The 19,739-nt window shown below is 35.6% G+C and overlaps 2 protein-coding genes across 3 annotated transcripts in view; one reads left to right on the top strand and one right to left on the bottom strand.

Moving 5' to 3' along the window:
• Positions 1-19,739, top strand: part of LOC136845820 (uncharacterized) — a 90,162-nt gene that overhangs the window by 42,786 nt on the left and 27,637 nt on the right. For both annotated transcript variants that reach the window (XM_067116196.1, XM_067116195.1), the window contains exon 2: positions 17,560-17,630. The gene's annotated coding sequence lies outside the window, so the exon portion shown is untranslated. The remainder of the gene's footprint in view (positions 1-17,559; positions 17,631-19,739) is intronic.
• LOC136845821 (probable imidazolonepropionase) lies at positions 9,923-19,323 on the bottom strand. Its single transcript, XM_067116199.1, is given in 11 exon segments — positions 9,923-10,233; positions 11,014-11,174; positions 11,430-11,648; positions 11,910-12,053; positions 12,247-12,328; positions 13,741-13,882; positions 14,794-14,844; positions 14,847-14,928; positions 15,951-16,122; positions 17,045-17,217; positions 19,111-19,323. Coding segments are annotated over 11 exon segments (1,491 nt in total). The 5' UTR covers positions 19,285-19,323; the 3' UTR covers positions 9,923-10,142.

The following is a 19,739-nucleotide window of genomic DNA, read 5'->3' as shown; positions in this document are numbered from 1 at the left end:
TGAACAGCAGCGCCGAAATGAACTTATGTCGCTCTCCGTTGCTGAATACATAAGTAGCTGTCGTCTCCGCTCGAACCTAAAATGAATATAGGCTCGAATCTTAGCAGGAGCAGATCCAGTTTTAACTTATAATTCCCTTTGGGAGTAATTTATTCCGTATGTGGACTGAATTCTATATCAAAGAGTATTTGTGGCTTAATAGCAAAGAATATTATATACATATATATATATATATATATATATATATATATATATATATATATATATATATATATATATATATATATATATATATATATATATATATATATATATATGTGTGTGTGTGTGTGTGTGTGATTTTATATAATATTACATTTTGAAATAAGGTTAGCCCAAGGTTACCAACCGCATGCTCTTCTCTTCACTGACAGTAACCGTGCAACCTACCGCAACATACCTGGTACCAAACTCACTTTGTATGTAAATAAAGAACAAATATTTCAGGAAATTGGTCTAATTCACTTCGCCCAGCCCTGCATTGCTATGGGGACCCCTAGTTGTTACCTACATAACCGTGGGAACTGTGGTATGTCCAGCAAGCATTTACACACATGATTGTACATGTCCGATATATATTACCATACTAATTAGCTAGTTGTTCAGATATTATTAAAACTGGTTCACTTTGGATATTGGTAGTCAAGTCATACGAACAATCCCAGTCCGATGCTTTATGCGAGGTCCTTTTTTAAATATATTGTGAAAAGGACCTTGGCTCTATGTACGGATGTCAACAGAACATGAGCCTCTGCTCTCAATCCTCACCCGCTTTTACGCATGCTTGCGTTTGACTGTTTGGATTTAAAAATGAAACAGTACCATTCTTACTGTGATCTATAACTGCATTCCTTTTTGTCCTGTCAAAAGTATGGATGATCTGCAAAGGTCAAGAGCAGTATTACTGTATCATAACTTGACCCAATGCAGACGTAGCGCCAAATGGACGACCCTTCTTATGCGATTAATAATCAGGTGATGGTGGATTGTTGCTACCTGCATGACAGGTAACCAAGACCATGCCAAGGGTCTATGCCCTGCTGGCTTGGCAACAGGTCTTCTCTGGATGGTTGTAGGGCGGATGAAGAATTTTGGCTTGAGATTAAGGAAAGGTTCTGCTGTAGGATGTGCAGTGCTCCCTTGAATAAAAGTTGATTGACTTTTGTCTTGTGTGGGTGCAGCCTGGGCGTGGCGGTAATGTTTATGAACGGCTCCTTCCTGAAGGGGACTTTATAGGTTTAATGAGAGACGCATGTACCTTATTCAGACGTACTGAGAGGGTGGACATCTTCGAAATACTTGAAAAACACATGCAAGTACAGAGAGTAAATTGGTTGACCACTGGTAACAAGTTAAAGTACAATTTGCATTTTCATTAAACGCAGTCTGTGTTGTACAAGTTAGTAGGTGGTGTCGACAGGGATAAGCAAAAGACCTTTATTATGCTTTGCTAGATAAAAGTTAGGCACACAGACAAAGAGAAATGGGTTAGTAGTCTTTCTTTGTGCCTGTACATTGATTGACGTATATTTTTTCTTTATTTCTTATTGACTACGGAATATTCCACTTATTTAATGAGTTGATAGACATAGACAATGTTATACAAATAAAATTATTTGTGTAACATGTCCATCATTGTACTGACTGCCATTATTTTATAAGTACTTTTCCTGCTTATTGAGCATACTTTTTTTTTTAGCTCTTTGATTATAGCTATCTAATTCTTTTTCGAGATTTTTTACTGGTTTTATGTTCCAAGTTATGGAGTAATTCTAGACTGACAAGTGTATATAGGATTGCAATCTTGTGAAACTGTGCACTTTGTGTGCAAAATCCTTCTCTTTGTTTATAGCCTGAGTTCGATCAAGGCCTTGGCTTATTCTCGGTGATCATCCTCAGGCTTTTTTTGATTCAGACTTGTTGCTTTCCTCACATTTTTAAGTACAACCTGCTTTTAATTTGCTCTGAGAACTAATTTTTGCAATTCCTGCTTATCCGTACTTTTCATTTTTCTTTCTTTTCAATTTTTGCCGCTTTAAGTTAGAAATTGCAAGTTTTATTGATAATTTAAATTTTTGCTTTTCTTTGTGCGTGTTACCCTCTTCAGTCGGCCTCATTAGGATTATTGGCATAATTACTGGCTAGCCAGTCCTGTCCAGTCCTCCCAGACAGGGGAATTTCGTTCGACAGCTCTTGCCTACTGCATTTTTGTTTGTTTGTGATTCGCCCCCCCCCCCACCCTCTTTTTCTTCTTATTGTAAACCTTTGTGATTTGGTGGTGTTTTCAGTGACAGCTTTGTATGTAACTTTTCCCTGGTCTGTTTGGCTGAAATTCTATTTCCCCCTCTCTCTCTCTCTCTCTCTCTCTCTCTCTCTCTCTCTCTCTGTGTGTGTGTGTGTGTGCATTGCATTCATCTGCACATTACACACTGCCTTTGAATGTGATCCTTCACCGTAACCTTGCACGCCTATTAAGAAGTCAGAGAGACTCGTCTCCACTTAGACCATAAAATGATCCAAGCACCCAGCCACACGTGTCTTATCCAGCAGACCTACTTATTCGTCCTCCTGGAAGGTCACACTCCATACGTATGTACAAAGTGCCAACTATCCACAATTCTCGTATCCAGATGAAGTGTGAGTAAAAAAAAAACATAGAGTGGCAGTTGCTATGGGGAATCAAAGGAGAAGAACTGACTTCATCCAGTCTTGAGTAATAATAAATGAAAAAATTCACAAGATGAACCCTTTTCTTATGGAACAAGCCCACTGGGGCCAGTGACTTGAAATTCAAGCTTCCAAAAAATATGGCGATCTTTTGAGAGAAGTAACAGAAGGTAAAAGGAAATACAGAAAGAAGAGATCAGTTGTTGTGTCGTATTTTCTTACGAGTCTAAAGTTTTATTATAGAAAATACTTACGGATTTCGTATACCTCTTGAGTTTATACTATATAAAATTCTTATGGATTTCGTGTACTTCTTGAGTTTATACTATATAAAATTCTTATGGATTTCGTATACTTCTTGAGTTATAGTATGAAAAATGCCCATGAATTTATATGTAGTACTTGCGTATACAGGCACAGAGGGACATTCCATTTCACACAACAGAAATGACGATAAGCAGACAATGAATCGTACCCTCCTTCACTGAGACAAAGGACATCTTGCTGAAACATCCCGGGAAACGAACGGCCGCCGCCTTCACACATTGTGCAAAAAAGTAGCTAAATATATACACGTTTTGTTTTCACCACAGTCTTGCCCAATCTCAGGAGAACCAACAGATCATGGGAAAAAGAAAAGATGTAAAAATGCATACCCAACAGATGAGCGTCTTCGTCGAGTACGAGGTGAGTGGGTATGAAAAGCTGTAACAGAAACGTGTGTGGGAACTCGGAAGTCTTGACACATGATCAAGTTCGTACCCGGACGTGTGTGGAGTGTATGTTTTTAATCAAGATTTCTTTGCAGATTAGACGTAAAATTAATATATATATATATGTATATATATACAAATATATATACATATATATACAGTACATATATATATATACATATATATATATATATCATGTATATATATATATATATATATATATATATATATATATATATATATATATATTTATAAATATTACTGCTGTTTCGCCCTCGTAACATTTGATTGTAAATAATATCAGCCTGACCAAGACCGGAAAAGCCATTGTATTAGGGCGTCTTCAGTTCAAACTTTAACATCCGTTGAGAAAGGAATAGGTAGCATTTAGGCATTTAACCCCATAGGAGAAATTTCCATATTCAGCTTTAAGAATAGGTGGTCCTAAAGTCCTTTTTTCCTTTCTACCTGTCTCTCGTGGTGAATGTTTTTAACAGAGCATAGACGCCTAAGGCATGACTGTAGGCCTGTTTTGACCCAGCGCTGGTCAGACAGAGAGAGAGAAACTAGCCGCCCGTTATACGTCTGGAAGGTGGCCCAAAATCTATTATTTTATTAGTGAAAAACCTTCAGAATCCGTTGTAAAGTTACATGTCTGAAAGATTCATTCTTTTAACCTCTTTTCTGTATTTCAACTCTTTCTTTGTTTTCTTCCTTCAGCCACCACCATATGTGTTTAAGTCTAGATTAACTAATTATTATATTTTAGCTTCAAATGTTACTCAGTAAAATACCTAGGATTTAGGGTAAGCAAAATCAGGTTAAAATGCTTTTGTATCGCGTCCGAATGTTTGGAAGAACCGTTTGCGTTTAAAATCAAATTCATCTCAAATATTCTTTGTCCAAGTTAATTTAACTGGCGACCTTTGGCTAATTCTGTCTTTGAGGTTAACTTTTCTTCAAGTGGCAGGTTGTAATCTTGGTTTTCGTAAAAATTTAAATTGAATAATACATGATCAACCAAGACCCTCACGTAACATTGGCGACCTTTTAGAATCTAAAGTAAATTTTAGAGAAAGAATCTGAGAAAAGGAAATTAAATTACATTAGTCAAAAATAAAAGTCAGATATCGAACTCCAGTCAAACAAGGAACCAGGCATAATTTTAAGCAGTCAAAGAGAATAGTTATAATAACAAGTGTAGCAGAATTAGCCGTAGGTTTGAGAGCAGAGCAGATCACAATTTTTGTGTCGTTACTAAGGCCGAAAATCGCGGAGCCCGTTTCATGTACACAAAGTAATATACTAATCGCGTGCAATTCCGATCGTTATTGTTTGCATATAGCGGAATCATTAAAAAAAACCGTGTCAGTGAAGTAGCAACGAACTGAAATAGTAATTTTACAATAAAGGTACCGTTCAACAACGTAAATTTACGCAGGCAGACTAGCATTTCTCTTTTCATTCTTTTTGTTTAATGTCCGGGTGAGAATACGATAACAAAGACAAAGTTGTTTGGTAATTTAGTAACGCTATGCATGATTGGTATATTTAAAGTAAAATCTGGATACCTGCATTTGTTTTATGCGTTGTTTTTGAATTTGGTGCTAAGGAAATACCCGCCATCTTGGAAACGTGTTCGGTTCAACTGTGAGAGAACGCCATTTGATGTTGTGAAAAGGTTTTGAAATTTAGGCCCTAACGGGACTTTTCCGCCATCTTAAGACCTTGTTATTGTCATCCGCTGTTGTGACCAGACTCTGCCCGAGCCACTCTTGGGTCATTTTTTTTTTGCTGAGTCACCTCCTAATATCTTAGCTAGACGGACTCAAAAAAAAAAAACCAAAAGATAATTTAGGCAACTAGTTAGTAATACCACAAGTTCCTATACAAATACCTGCTATAAAAATTATATAAGGAAAATTTAAATTTTCGATAAACTTTTTCGTTGGCTCCCAGGAAAATTAAGATAATAAAGTAATCCCTAAGGGCTGAGACCCTCACACACATTGTGACCTTGATCAACCAAGACCCTCACACGTAACAATATATATATATATAGGTATATATATATATATATATATATATATATATATATACATATATATATATATATATAAACATATACAGGATATGTGTGATTGGGCAAGAGAGAGAGAGAAAGAGTTATATGTTGCAAAATCAATCATTTCGAATGTAGTTACATGCTGAAAATTCATGAGTATAAAACCCTTGACAAACCATTATTAATACTAAATACACTTTAACTAAATGTACTCTAAGAATCAATTAAGTTTAGCATTACGTTAACTCTCATAATCAATCATCTTCCAATAATTTCACAGAATTCATTGACCTCTTCTCAACCTGGTTGTGTTTCATTTGTGTTCGATATAAAAAGTTTGGCTTTTCTGTAACTGCAGTAGGGTAAACATTAGTCTCTCAAAGTCTAGCTTTTTCTATAAATACAGTTTTGGAAGAGTCCTAACATTAGATCTAGCGGTATATTAATGGTTTAGTAATCTGTCTTTGAAATCCAAAATATCGCTATGGTTAAACTTGTCTCAAGTAAAAAACAATACTTTGCCTTGAAACTTTGAACCTTTCTAGTGGTTGGGAGTATTTTTGCTGGGTCCCTTTCTTAGTCTCTCCCACTGACTTTAAAAAATCGCCATTGCAATGATGATGGCTGATCAATCTGATGAGAAGGTACCTGAACTTGGACAACAAAATGAGTTTTGCAAAGGAGGTTTAACGTCATCCACAAATGAGAACGAAATTTTTAAAGACTAAAATTAGAAACTCGAAGTAGCTTACTCTCTTTCGGACAATATCAGTAGAACTTACAGTAGTGCTGTCTAAATCAAGGTCTAGAATCGAGACCATAGTCTATATAATCAATATTTTGAACTCCAAAAACACTTTTTACTTTGATTGGTCGATCGGCGTTGAGTGAAAGAGTTGCTCTAACTTCGACAGAGTAAGTACCGTGAAAAGTACTTGAATTTAGCATATTGTGTGAGAAAATTCGACCCCAATTTTTTTTTTATTTTATTTACTGAACTTAAGATATACTACTCAACGGAAGTGAAAGCGGAAGATTGGTTTTCTTCTTTGCATTAGTGCGCGTTTTGGGGACCGTCAGCATTTTACTGGCGGTGGGAGGAAGGTGGGTGGTTGGGGGAGCGGTACCTAAGCCCCTGAAGCTTTGCCATTATCATCACTCAACACTTTATCATCAAACATCAGTCACTCCATATACGATGCACAATCTCCTCATATCCAAGATGCTTGAACCATCATCTGCCATTCTCTACCTAACTCTCTCACTCATCTACAGAAACATGGGATAGCCAAGGAGATACAACACACTTATATTTTGTGTCAAGATATTCATTCGCTTATGTGTATATGAATGCAAAAGATCAGTCTTCACCCAAAGGCTTCTACGCTCTCTAATCAAACTACCATTTAGGCTACAATACTTTAAAAATCTCATCTCGAGCGATTTTGTCACCAGTCTGCTCACCAGGCTATTACTTTTGCTCAAATTTTCCACATAATAATTCCAAAATCTAGGCTTTGAGGCTATAGTAAACAGTGGAAAATATTAAGGACGCTTTGAAAATGGGAATAATGGGGGATGAAGAGAAGATTTTTCACAGAAAAATTGAAGCAGACATGCTTGATCTACATTTTCTTTTTCATGTTTTACCTTTGATTGTATAACAAAATTTTGGTTGGAAGTCTCGATAAACCTTATCATATTCCCCTCCGATACCGTGCGATAAAAAAGGGCCTCTGTGAAATTCAGAAGCTCATGTCTTTCCTATGTTGTCACTCCCACAAATCTCCAGTCATCTCCAGCCCGAATCATAGTTCCCGTTTAATTTCATTCAAAATTAACGACCGCCTACATTATTATTCCCATCGGATAGTTGGTAGGTGCACTATGTAGGCCTATACTGATTTGCCCTGGGCCTACGACCTTTACAAAATTAGGGGTTAATATGGCACTTGGCCACAGGAGAAGTATCGGAACAGACCCATGAACATAGAATCAATGGTATTTCATGTTTTACAATGTTAATGACCGTGGAAGAATTCCAATTTTCTATGTTGCCGGTAGGGATCACGTCGCTCTACCAAGATACTGTAGCTTAAGAATTTCCATCGCTTTTCAAGCAAGATTAGTTTGTAATTTTGGGCATACAGTGTACAAACTTTACATTAAAATATGAACTGTTGTAAATGATAACAATACAATGTTTTCTATGCAAAAATTCGACCTCAGTTCAATAAATTGTTAGCTCTCAGATCGGAAAATTGATGGAAATGTGAGGAACGTAGATTTTATCATAGTTTGTCCTATCCATAAAGTTTTCTTTGTACACAAATTGCCAACTTACCATCGAAAATGGACAAGCGAGAGAGACAAGTGAAATTAATGGGCAGAAGAAACACATGTACAATAAGGAAATAAAAACTTGGAAAATTGTTACAAAGGTTGCCTAATATTATGACCCCTATTAAAATATGGGTAGAACTATATAGTAGCTCCGCGGCGGCGACTGCCTTCTAACTTAACTTTTTCTACAGTTTTTTGGTTGTTAGTTATGAATTTACCTTTAATTTTTGGCGCTCGGGTGTAATTAACCTGTAATTAACCCCTGAAGTCCATCCAACAAGAGGTTTCCATACGCGATCTTCACAAGACAGAGCACGGGTACGTCTGTTTCGAACGGTTCATATCCCGTACGGCAAGTGCAAAAACTTGTTAACGTATGGGTACCCAAACCCCGCCCGGGCCAGTACTAAACACGGCGAAGGGACATTCCATTTCGCCGACAACAAACAGATGCACCGCCAGTATCAGAACCCCTGAAAGTGTAGAAAAAACCAGCTGAAAAGGTAAAAACAGGATGCGGAGCTAATATATAGAATTACCAAAATATGTTCTAAAATCAATAGAAAAAGTTTTAATGGCAACCATGGAAATGCAGGTAAATTGTGCCATCAAAGCTTTACCACGATTCTAAAAAAATCTTTGACCAGTAAAAAACAGGCAACAGTAAAAAATGATAGATATAAGGATAAAAAATTATGAAAGATGAAAGATGAAAATATTTAAAAAAAATAAAGGCTATGAAAAACAAAAAGATCTTAAAGGCCCTAATTTGGGTAAAATCATTAATGAAAAACCTTAGATTTGATTGTATGCAATCATACTAGGGTTAATAAAAATGATAATGAGAAATAATGCCATATGGTAACAAGAGAAATTTCGCCAATAAAAGAAAAAACACAGAGACTAAAATGAGTCAAACCGACAGTAAGGATTCTTTGGGATCCCACTGCAACACGCAAAAATTTTTAGATTATTAGGAAATGGAAGAAATCCAGTATTCCAGTCAGACTTTTACTGAATTCGTTCGCAATATGAATCGCAGAATACATTAATCCTTAACTGATATAAATACTATGTTCTTCGCCAGTGTCACATGCGCTATCTACTAAAAAATCTTTCTTTTCTGACCACGACAAAAAGTATTTATAAATCAACACCTTATCGTATTTACAAAGGTCTAGAGATTACGTATTCTGAACGTTTAGTTTTATCTGCAAGTTGTTATTTCTGTTTACTGTTTCTTCATTTGTTTTTTCATGAGGTCCCACTCCGCCGGAAGCGCTCTGCTAGACCTGCAAACTTAATCATCCTTTAAACAGTAATCTCAAACACACTGAAATTTAAACGGCGCACTCCTTACTAATGGAGTAGGAAAGTCTTTAATTTTTTCTCATGAGACTTGATATTTTCGGTTCTCCTGATATCAAGTTGGAGCTTATTACAGTCCTGGAGCGGCAAATTTAAAGGCTCTAAAGCCTAAACTTGAATTGCACCTTAGCTCGAATAACTTGCGTTAACGCCATCCGTTGGATGTATTATACGCTGCAGGTCATTCAGATATTTTGGACACCCAGTCTTGATAGCCTGATGAGCCATTACACATATCCTGAACATATTCTACCTTAAATAATTTATGTTCCTGCCTTAACTAAAGTTTTAGATTTTTTGCCTTATTTCAGTTCTCTAGGTCGTTGAAAGTAATATATCCTGCTAATGTAATATATATCTATATATAAATATTGCATATATATATAGTATATGCGTTAATATATATATATATATATATGCAAGTATATTTTGACACCAGTCTTGATAGCCTGATAGCCATTACACATATATATGCATATATACATATAAATACATATATATACATATATATATACATACATACATATATATATATATATATATATATATATATATATATATGTATGTATGTATATATATGTATATGTGTGTGTGTGTGCGTGTGTGGGCAGGCGAGCACAAAGGTGAAATAAGTATTTGACTTCATTTGCTTTCTTATTAATCTTTCTACAAAAATACACACATTATGATGCATAGTTGGGTATTTTGTTTTAAATAAAATGCAGTGTTCAAAGTGTTTTATATTATTTGTTTAAATCACAATTATTTTATAAGCAATAAGCACGTTTTAAAGAATAAAACAAAAGAATTTTCACCGAATGAACCAAATTTAAATAAATTTTGTTTTCGAAATTGAAATTTTTTTGAGTAACTGTTTTGTCTACTTCGTGATTTTCATCTTGATTTTACGCATCCTTGTCCTGTATCATATGTCATTACGTATGATTTTATTTCCTGCTGTGGGACACTTTGCCGTTTTTGATGACGTAAGATATCACGTGATCCGTTCCACCAAACTGATACACCAGGTGCTCCCATCTGGAAATAAGAATGATGATTTTAGCATTATAGAAAATCCTAATATTTAGAATTTAATCATAATTTTAATATTTTTTATATCATTAAAAAATTTTGGCTTCCCAAATGGATTTTATTCTACAAAAATTAGTTGTCTTTATAGTCATTCCCTTCTGTTACTGTTAGTTGGTCAGTAACGTACATATTTTGTTACCATTTTATCTTTGTCTTTGGCCTAGTTCCCTTCTTTTTATAGATGTATTTTCCATATGTGATGAGCCTAATAATTAAATCTTGAAATGAATCTTGGAGATAACACTGAATATTGAAAAGTATTGAAATCAGATTCTAAAGTGGACTCTTGATTGTCACTAAAAGTACCAGTTAATAAAGTATCTTCTTTGTTGAGGACTATAGAATTTAGAGTCACTCTTGTAATCTCTAGCGGGTAGGAGAGTATCCCCATTTTGGACAGATATTCGAACGCAGATGTGAAAGGAACACACGTCTTAAGCAGATGAAACGATTCAATTTCTTTTCAGTAGTAATTTTAGGGCAGTCTTACTGATTTAGATAAAAACGATTCAATTTCTGTTTTGAAATTGGACGTTTACATGAACATTTATTTTCCTTGAGACATTCTCAGAACTCTCAACCTTTTCAACTCAAGGCTCCATCGCCTCAAAATACTCAGACTAACAATTTCATATGCGATCCTTCCGTAACATAATGTATATTCAAAGGAGCACCAGATACTAATTCTTAGCAAACGAAGCTTTAAAAATAATTGTAAGTTCTAACCTTGGGGCGTCAACAATGACCAAGTCAGCTACTTTTCCAGGTTCTACGGATCCGTACAAATGAGCTTTCCTGAGAGAGTGGGCAGCGTGAAGGGTTGACGCTGTCAAAGCCTCGTTCAGTGACATCTTCATGGTGACACATGCCAGATGCATTACCAGTGGCTGCAAAAAAATAACTTATTGTCTTTACGGTGTCCATTCAACGAAGCAAAAAACAAATCTCTTAAATTATAGTAATGTTAGCTTACGTAGTTTGTCAGTTAGTCAATAAAAAATTACGATTTTATAATATCCCTAAGGAACGATTTATCCCCCCATTAAAAACACAAGGAAATTTATTACGACATGATGAAATTGAAACATTCCAAAACCCGTCTCCTAAGTCACGAAAAATTAGCACGTAAATTAAAGACCCACCATAGATAAACAGAAGGCATTTGGATTGAAGTCAGTGCCAAGGGCAACGGGCACTCCAGCCTCTATCATGGCACGGGCAGGAGGGGGCGTGAGACGCAGAATGTACGCCGTCGTTGGCAGGAGGACACCAACAGATCCTGCCTTAGCCATTGCTGCTATCCCCTCTTCGGATATTTCTTCCAGGTGACTCATAGCTTCGGCCCCTAATGATGCCCCCATCTGGAGCAAAGGAATATGTCAGTAATGCATCGTTTCGTGAAGGTCATTTTACATATTTATTATCTACTTTTGTCCCACAATTATTCCAAGGCAGGAGCAACAACGATTATGCATTTGCTTGAACATAATCTGTTTTTTAGCTACAGAACGAAGCAGATTAACATCAAACTCTCGTTAACTATGCAGTGGAATAAAAGAAAAAAAATAACTCTGGAGAAACAGTTATTAATTAAGGCAGTTTTTATTTTATCTCGGTCTTACCTCAGCACTCTTCAGTGGATGCAGTTCCTCTGCATGGAAGTTCAGAAGGAGCCCGTCACGCCTGCCAGCTTCCAGTATCCTTCTGGTCTGGTTCACGTCGAAGACGTTGTGCTCACAGAAGACGTCGATACTGTCAACTTGAAGCTTTAAAGAACAATACTTATGATAATGATAAAAATAATAAGAATGAATTTCAGAAAATACAATTTAAGAAATTAGACAGTTGAGGGAAAAAATGTAATTAAAAATTTAGTTTTTCAGTGGTTTCATTTTGCCACTGTTAGGTCACCAGTATGTTCCACTTCCCTATTTCAACTAAAGATATCGTCTATTTTACCTCTCCGGACTCCCTGGCCTTTTTCAGGGCGGGCAATTGTTCCTCCACAACACAGCGCGTAGCTTCTTCAGCAGTCAGACCTCTGAGTCAGTGGGGAAAAAGAAATTAATTTCAGAATCACAAAAGCACTCCTTATTAGTAATTGAAAGGATATATTCCCCAAGGAAAAAAATCGGTTCAGTTTCCTTCAAAGACTAATTCAAATTATCACAATAATTAAATTCACACGAGAGATTCATATATCTAAAACGCTTTACTGGACCTCAGCGCAGTTTCTTTAGCGAGAGGGTGAGTTGGGGCAGGCAGGAAGCGCTGCAGTGACATAATTGGCATGCTGGAATATTATATTCGAATCCCTAACATGATCTCAATTTACACTTCCAAAGTCCACGGAAGAGTAAGTTAAAACTCCATACTGTTTCACAGTTTCTCATTTAATGTTACCGCCTGTTTTTGCATTACATACTCATTTGGTGTGAACATACTTTCATCTCCGATACTGAGTGGTTCGGTCTTTTATCATTTGTGGCCTGTGATCATTTTCTAACTCTACGACTTAGTCCTTTCCAGAAGAAATTCTTTGCGTTCTTGCCTTTGCTTGCTACTATTTAGAGACAGCCATATGTTTTTATTTTAAGACAAAATCATGTGAATGATGCATTAATTCAAAATCATGCTGAAAAGAAAGAAAGCTTCACTATCTGTTCGATTGTACGGAAGGTTTTCGTTTAATAGGATTCGCTAATTCTCAACTGGGAACTTCCTTGACTGGAGGATTCAGGTCTGCCTTTCAAAAATTGTTTTTCTTTTCTACTTAAGACATGGTGGTTGTCTGACTACTTGACATGTTCTTGCAAGTTTATCAATTACTCATTTACGCTTTTTTTTTGGCAGACATGTTGGGGGTAGTCAATCAGCATCGAATATGATTAGTTATCCAACACTATGATGGAAGATGGCCATATGTATTCTCTAGGTGAAACAAACGATGACCCTTTACGGATGGTAGCTTATAGAAAATAATCCTCAAATTTTTCGTGCTTATGCAGCATAATCGTCCTAAAATTAACTGTCTTAAATTGATAAGAAAATCGACAGCGTTCGTCAAAACACGTGTCACGTTTCTAGGTTTATGATTTTAATTGAATTTTAATTATATAATTAGGATTTCAGAAACTACACATTTCTTGATTTATCTTGTAATGAAGAAGAATATCTGATACTGGATAATGTTACGAAAGGTACCATGAGCACAGACCAAAAATAAAACGACTCGAATTCTTCCTTAAAATTGCCAGAGTAAATCTATAAATCATTCCACGTGGTATTAAGAAACATTTACGGCTGTCATTCAAAAGAAATATTTCAGAGACTAAACTCTTTATCGTTTTGCTCTAACACCTCCCAAAACTCAGGCATTAAATGTAGATTCCTGATAAAATAAAATTCACAATTACTTTATGAAAAACAGCTATGGAAAGTCAAATACTTTACCTAGGGACAGAGTGAGCCCCACAAAAAGTGGAGGATAGAGTGATGGGCACAAGAGGTCGAGCCTTTTCGAGGACACGGAGCATCTTCAGTTCCGTCTCTACGTTTAGACCATAACCGCTCTTGCATTCGACTAGGGTCGTACCTGAAAACCGAGGTAACAGGAAAACTTGAAGAATGTTTCCTGTGAGCAACTTTGCGTCACAAATCAATAACAGGCCCACACACGCACAATCACATATTTATAAATGTATATATATTATACATACAATATATATATATATATTTGTATATAGCATATATATGTATATGTGCTATATATATACATATATATACTATGTATAGTATAATATATGTATATATATTATATATATATATATAACCAATCAATCAATATCGAATTACTTTTACCTTGAAAATAACGTACACCCAAAGGGAATCATAATATCATGACCAAGGTTTTAACCGGTGTCTTTTTAGAGTTGGCATTATGGTGACGGTGGATTGGTCATTGCTGCTGTACGCCCAACCCATAAAAGCATAGTTCATGGTTGAAAAAGTTATCAGATATATTCTCTTCAGAAGCAAGATATCCTCAAAGTTCAGTGATCCGATATCAGAAGATTAAATAACTTTCACATGTAACAGGTGCATATTGTAACTGCCAAGCTAATGAGGGGTTCATGCTTTTGATAATCACTGAATTTCTGTTTAAATGATATTTTGGTTTGCAAGTCAGTCCGCACTTCAGCTCTTCCAGGAATAAGTTACGTTTTCTTAGTTTTATTTCAACGACGTTTTTTATATATAAATTATATTTCTGTTATATTATGGAAGTGGACGTTAATGCATATTTACTTTGTTTTGGCTATTATTGGTCATTAAATGATTTTTTATTTATAAAATCATAATTATGCATATTATAAGGTTCACTTTCTTCCCATGATTAACTTTTATTCATAAATCTTTTAATATAAACATTAACAGTAACTCAAGATATCACCCAACAGCATAATTACTATACGGTCAAGAAAAGATTAACTCTTGGAAAACTACCTGAAGAGACCATCCTTCTAAGCCGAGGAACCAGAAGTTCGAGCAGTTCCCCTCAGAGGCCTCTCTGGTCTTCGTGACGGTGAAATTAATTCCTCCTCCAGCTTGATGGACCTCCATGTAAGTGGCTCCTGCCAACTGGTAAGGAATCGTGTGGGCTGAATTACTTGTGATCCCGAAGGAAACAAATGGTTTCAGTTCACTTTGCATTCATAACCATGCATACTGAATATCACAGATTCGAAATGCTATTTAACTTACACATACAATCACACACATATATACATATGTATAAATATATCTATATTTCTATCTGTGTATGCAGTATCTATATATATACACACACACACACACGTATACACACACACACAATATATATATATATATATATATATATATATATATATATATATATATATATATATATATATATATATATATATGTAATTTAATTACAATGCCTCTCAACTTCTCGAGTTCTCTTTTTTTGGATACGGTTGTCACTTGAGGCTTTGTAGTGAGTGACAAGCGTATCCAAAAAAGCGCGAAGAATCTGAGAAGCTGAGAGGGCATTGTGGCTATTACAATTTACATATGTATCTAGTAAAAAGTGACCAGTGGATTTCATATATATATATATATATATATATATATATATATATATATATATATATATATATATATATATATATATATATATATATATATATAGAGAGAGAGAGAGAGAGAGAGAGAGAGAGAGAAGCGAGTTTCGATTATTCAAAATTGAGTTATAAATACAAATTTTGTATTTTAAAATCGTAAAAGATGAGAACTGTAGTGTATATTTCACGGCTACTGAGCCAGTTGTTTAATAAGAGTTTAATTGACAGGTAAAATTAAAGACACCCTTTTCCCTTTTTGCGGGCAACGACATAGAAATGTAATGAATTGTTAAGTATTTATAGAAATTTATTTGAATTCTTACACTGTCTTTTTTTCCAGGAGATATTAAATGAGCTAAATGTAACACCTAAATGTAATACACTCTTCTTTCAATTATTAGTAATCAGAGCCGATTTCTTAAAGGCATCTTTTAGGAAGGGTACAAAAAGCTGCGTTTTCAGTTTTTGAACAGAAGGATGATCATCCTACGATGATCCTACATAAACAAACGTTACCTTCATAGAAAATTCATGTACTCGGTCTCCCGCCCATACTGGGTGGGTGTGGGCGTCAACGAGGCCTGGAACGACAGATTGTCCCTTCGCGTCAATGATGGTATCCCATTTAAAAGCTGGAAATTGATTAGCGATTTCTGAATCCATTCCAACCGCTGCAATCAACCCATTTCTGTTGAGGAAATGCAGTCTGAAATATCCTGCTCTTGATAATTTGGTTCAACTAAGAGTTACCATTTCTTGACCAGGAAAAGAGCAGACATTTTATTTTTCATTTAATGCATAAAATGAAACAGGAGGAATATAAAGTGCAAAAGTAATATGCTCTAAAATAAAAAGGAACTATCAGTGATTTGATAACGGGATGATTTTCTCAAGGAATCAAGAATAGAACAGAAGGAAGCTATGGAATGGGGCTACAAACTCCCACGGACTTTCGTCATTTGTGATTTCCACTCTACACAGAGAACTAAAAAAGCTTGTGCTCCATTTCCCAGCAGCACACTATCAGAAAAGTTTTCACCATTGATCTCATGGAAGAATAATTCACCATACGGAATTAAAAATCCTTTCCTGGATGCTCATGAAATACAATGCATGTGTAGCCTCAAGCCTCTTGCACTTCTTAGGGTAGCTTTGTCTAGAGAGACGAACCCATGGTGATCTTTAGTCAGAAACAGCTACAATTATCTTCCTTGGCTTTCCATTTTAATTTATATAAGGTATCAAATTAAGATTATCGCAGCTTTTCTCCGCATGTCTTGGAAGCGAGAGGGAAGAAAAAAAGACGGGATTTTCAAGAAAAAAAATTCAGTATTACCCGATAATACAAAGGAAAGTGAAATTTCAAGGAGTATTTCTGAATTTTGATAAGATAGAGAGGTCTCAAAATGATTTTTGTACTGAGGGCAAAAAAAAAAAAATTATCATGCAAGTACTTTTCACACGGTTAGTAATCTTTCTGCACAGTATTGTAAAAAGTCACAATACTGTCAATTTCCCTCTATAATACAAATCTCGCTGCCAATTAAAAAAGAAAAAATCCAACATTTTGTATTCATTATTCATTTTATCAAGTTACTTGCAATACTCACTTGTCAACCGCTATAGAGACACCTTCAGTCGTCGACGCTTGAAGAATTGCCAAATCAGCCATATTTTCTTTTAGTTTGACCTTTTCCTTTTTGTTAGACACCTGGACGACTTGTGACGCCCCTCTGATCAACAAGCCCATTTCTCGACCTTTCGTTGCTGAAGACATTCGTTCCTGGAAGATAAAAATAAAGTATTTTTAGACATGCTTTTACTTAGTAGTGGATATTATATCTCTTGAATGGTTTAGATGTATTCACGTGGAAAATGTACTTGATGAAATTAGCAGATTTGACTTAGTAATGGAAAAAGGCCTGTCTTTCTTAGATTTACTGTCACTATTGGACATTAACTTTCTGTAAAGCTATTTTTTTAGGGTCATACAAAAGACTAAAAGATTTCCTGCTCTCTCTCTCTCTCTCTCTCTCTCTCTCTCTCTCTCTCTCTCTCTCTCTCTCTCTCTCTCTCTCTCTCTCTTATGAGCATTCCTTCCAATAACTGTTATGAATAATTTCAGACTCCACATAGACGAGACGTGGGCATTGACGAGGTAATCCCAACCTCCGGATGGGAAGGACCAGCCACCAGGTAATCCGTGAGTTCATTTCTGTGTCTGTCTGTTTGTCTCTGTCCATTTTATAGAGTTCCTTCCAATCCCTCTCAAGTCTCTTATTAACAGCTGCTATTAATTTATAGATCTATGACAACAAAACACTAAAGAGAACAAATATTCTAAACAAAACATTTAGTTTGAGATTTAATTATTTTTTCCTCATCTTTAAAAATTTCACGATCTCTCTATTATTGATCGAAATTACACATTTATGTGTCAATGACAACAAAATCTTTCGAGTAATATACATGCTGAATGGGAGAATTGATCATCATCATTAACAACAACTTTAAGAACTTTCTGTGGACGATGATACATTCAGGTGAGGCGAGAAAATTTGTTAAGGTGAACAAGCGAATAAGAATACTGACTACGATCATTAACAAGAAATCATCAGCTTGTTGACCTGTTTATACGTTATTTTGAATGTTCGCTTATTTGCTAGTTTGAATTTGTCATAAAAATTAAGAGAACAATTTATTTACCGATAAAACAAACAAAATACCCATAAACAAAGCTCTACTGTAGTTCCTTGGCTCCATTCTATATATAGAGACAAGGACTGAAGGGAAGAGAAGCCATAACGGACTTTTAAGTTAGGCCTACAAACCATTGTTATGGTAGGACTCCAACTGTACACGTCATCTGTTAGAGATCCAGCCCAGGCTACCTACAACTGACCCTGGTCAATATTGTATGGAAGAAACTTTATTTTTGAATACAAATAAAGGTGAACATAAACCCGACATCATGCCAGATTACAAAGTTCAAGACATAGTCCAACAAATATGGAACATCGTTCGAACCTGTAATAATTCACTTTTATCTTTTTTTTTTGACATAAAATTCCTTTTGGTCACTTGGTATAATATATACAGCCAAGGACTACTTTAAGCAGCAAAGATTAAGAGAGAGAGAAACTCGCCTTGAATTTTTACGACAGCGTGTGATAAAAAACTAGTTCAAATATCATCAACAGCCTTCCTAATAAGAATGAAGGTTAAACAGAATCTAACACCACAGTCGATTCAGTTATGAGGGTATTTCTCGACTATCAGACGCCTGTGTTTTTTACATCTAAATTTACGGCTATATATGTGAAAGTGTATAATTATGTTAAGGTTTATGTTGGTTGTAATCTCTATAGAAAAAAAAACTGTATTGCTTAGCAACTAATACTTAGTTTTTGACGATGTTCAGTCTATTGCTGTCACAAATCTTACGGAAGATCAATGATGTTTTTCATTCGGAAAATAATTTTAGTATAGAAGGATTAAGCATCACCATCTGCCAAGGAACTGAATTTTGACATTAACGCAATGTGTACTTTTCGAAAGGCATTCCAGTGAACTGGATATTCGACTCAAAATGATGAATAGCATATTGTTCATGACAGCCATTTGTGTATGAATACGCATGGCACGTAAATATAGGAGACTGAAGATAAATACTGACCTCTCGATGCACTGTCCGGTGTTTACAAGGACACAGGCAAGACACAACTGTCTCCAACCGAAGGATGAGTTTAATCAAGGCCACAAACCAGTGGTGCAGCCTCCCGAATCGCCTCAGATAACAGCCAATCACGGATAAGAAGCTAGATCCACGCCTACCCAATACACCAATCATAGACGAAGAATCGTTTTAACCCCCTACCCCGCCATTATGGCCAAGGGAACCTGATAAAGAAGAAAAGAGAAAGGAAAATTAATTTTGTATGCGATGCTTATCTTTATACAGGCAGAAGGGTGACGGTCAGTGTTATAAGTAAAGGGGGAATCTGACAACTCTCGGAGTTGTCAGATTTCCTTTTTTAAAAGATTTGTTCATATTGCCATAAGATCTGAAAAGATATATACCTGTATGTGTGTGTGTATCAGATACTCTGGAGGGAGCACGGAAAGTCGTTTGCTTCCATGAAGAAAGGAGTAAAGAAATGACGTGTATTATGCAGCAAATACAACAGTAATCATTCCAGCTATTCAGAATCTGTATAATAATTGTTTTACATCAATTTAGTTATAGTATTACAGTATCATTGTTATTATAAGAGAAGAAAAATCTAATGCACTGACTCACTGATA

This window comes from Macrobrachium rosenbergii, chromosome 14, assembly GCF_040412425.1.
Source record: "Macrobrachium rosenbergii isolate ZJJX-2024 chromosome 14, ASM4041242v1, whole genome shotgun sequence".
NCBI lineage: Eukaryota > Metazoa > Arthropoda > Malacostraca > Decapoda > Palaemonidae > Macrobrachium > Macrobrachium rosenbergii.
This window is presented reverse-complemented; position numbering and strand designations above follow the sequence as displayed.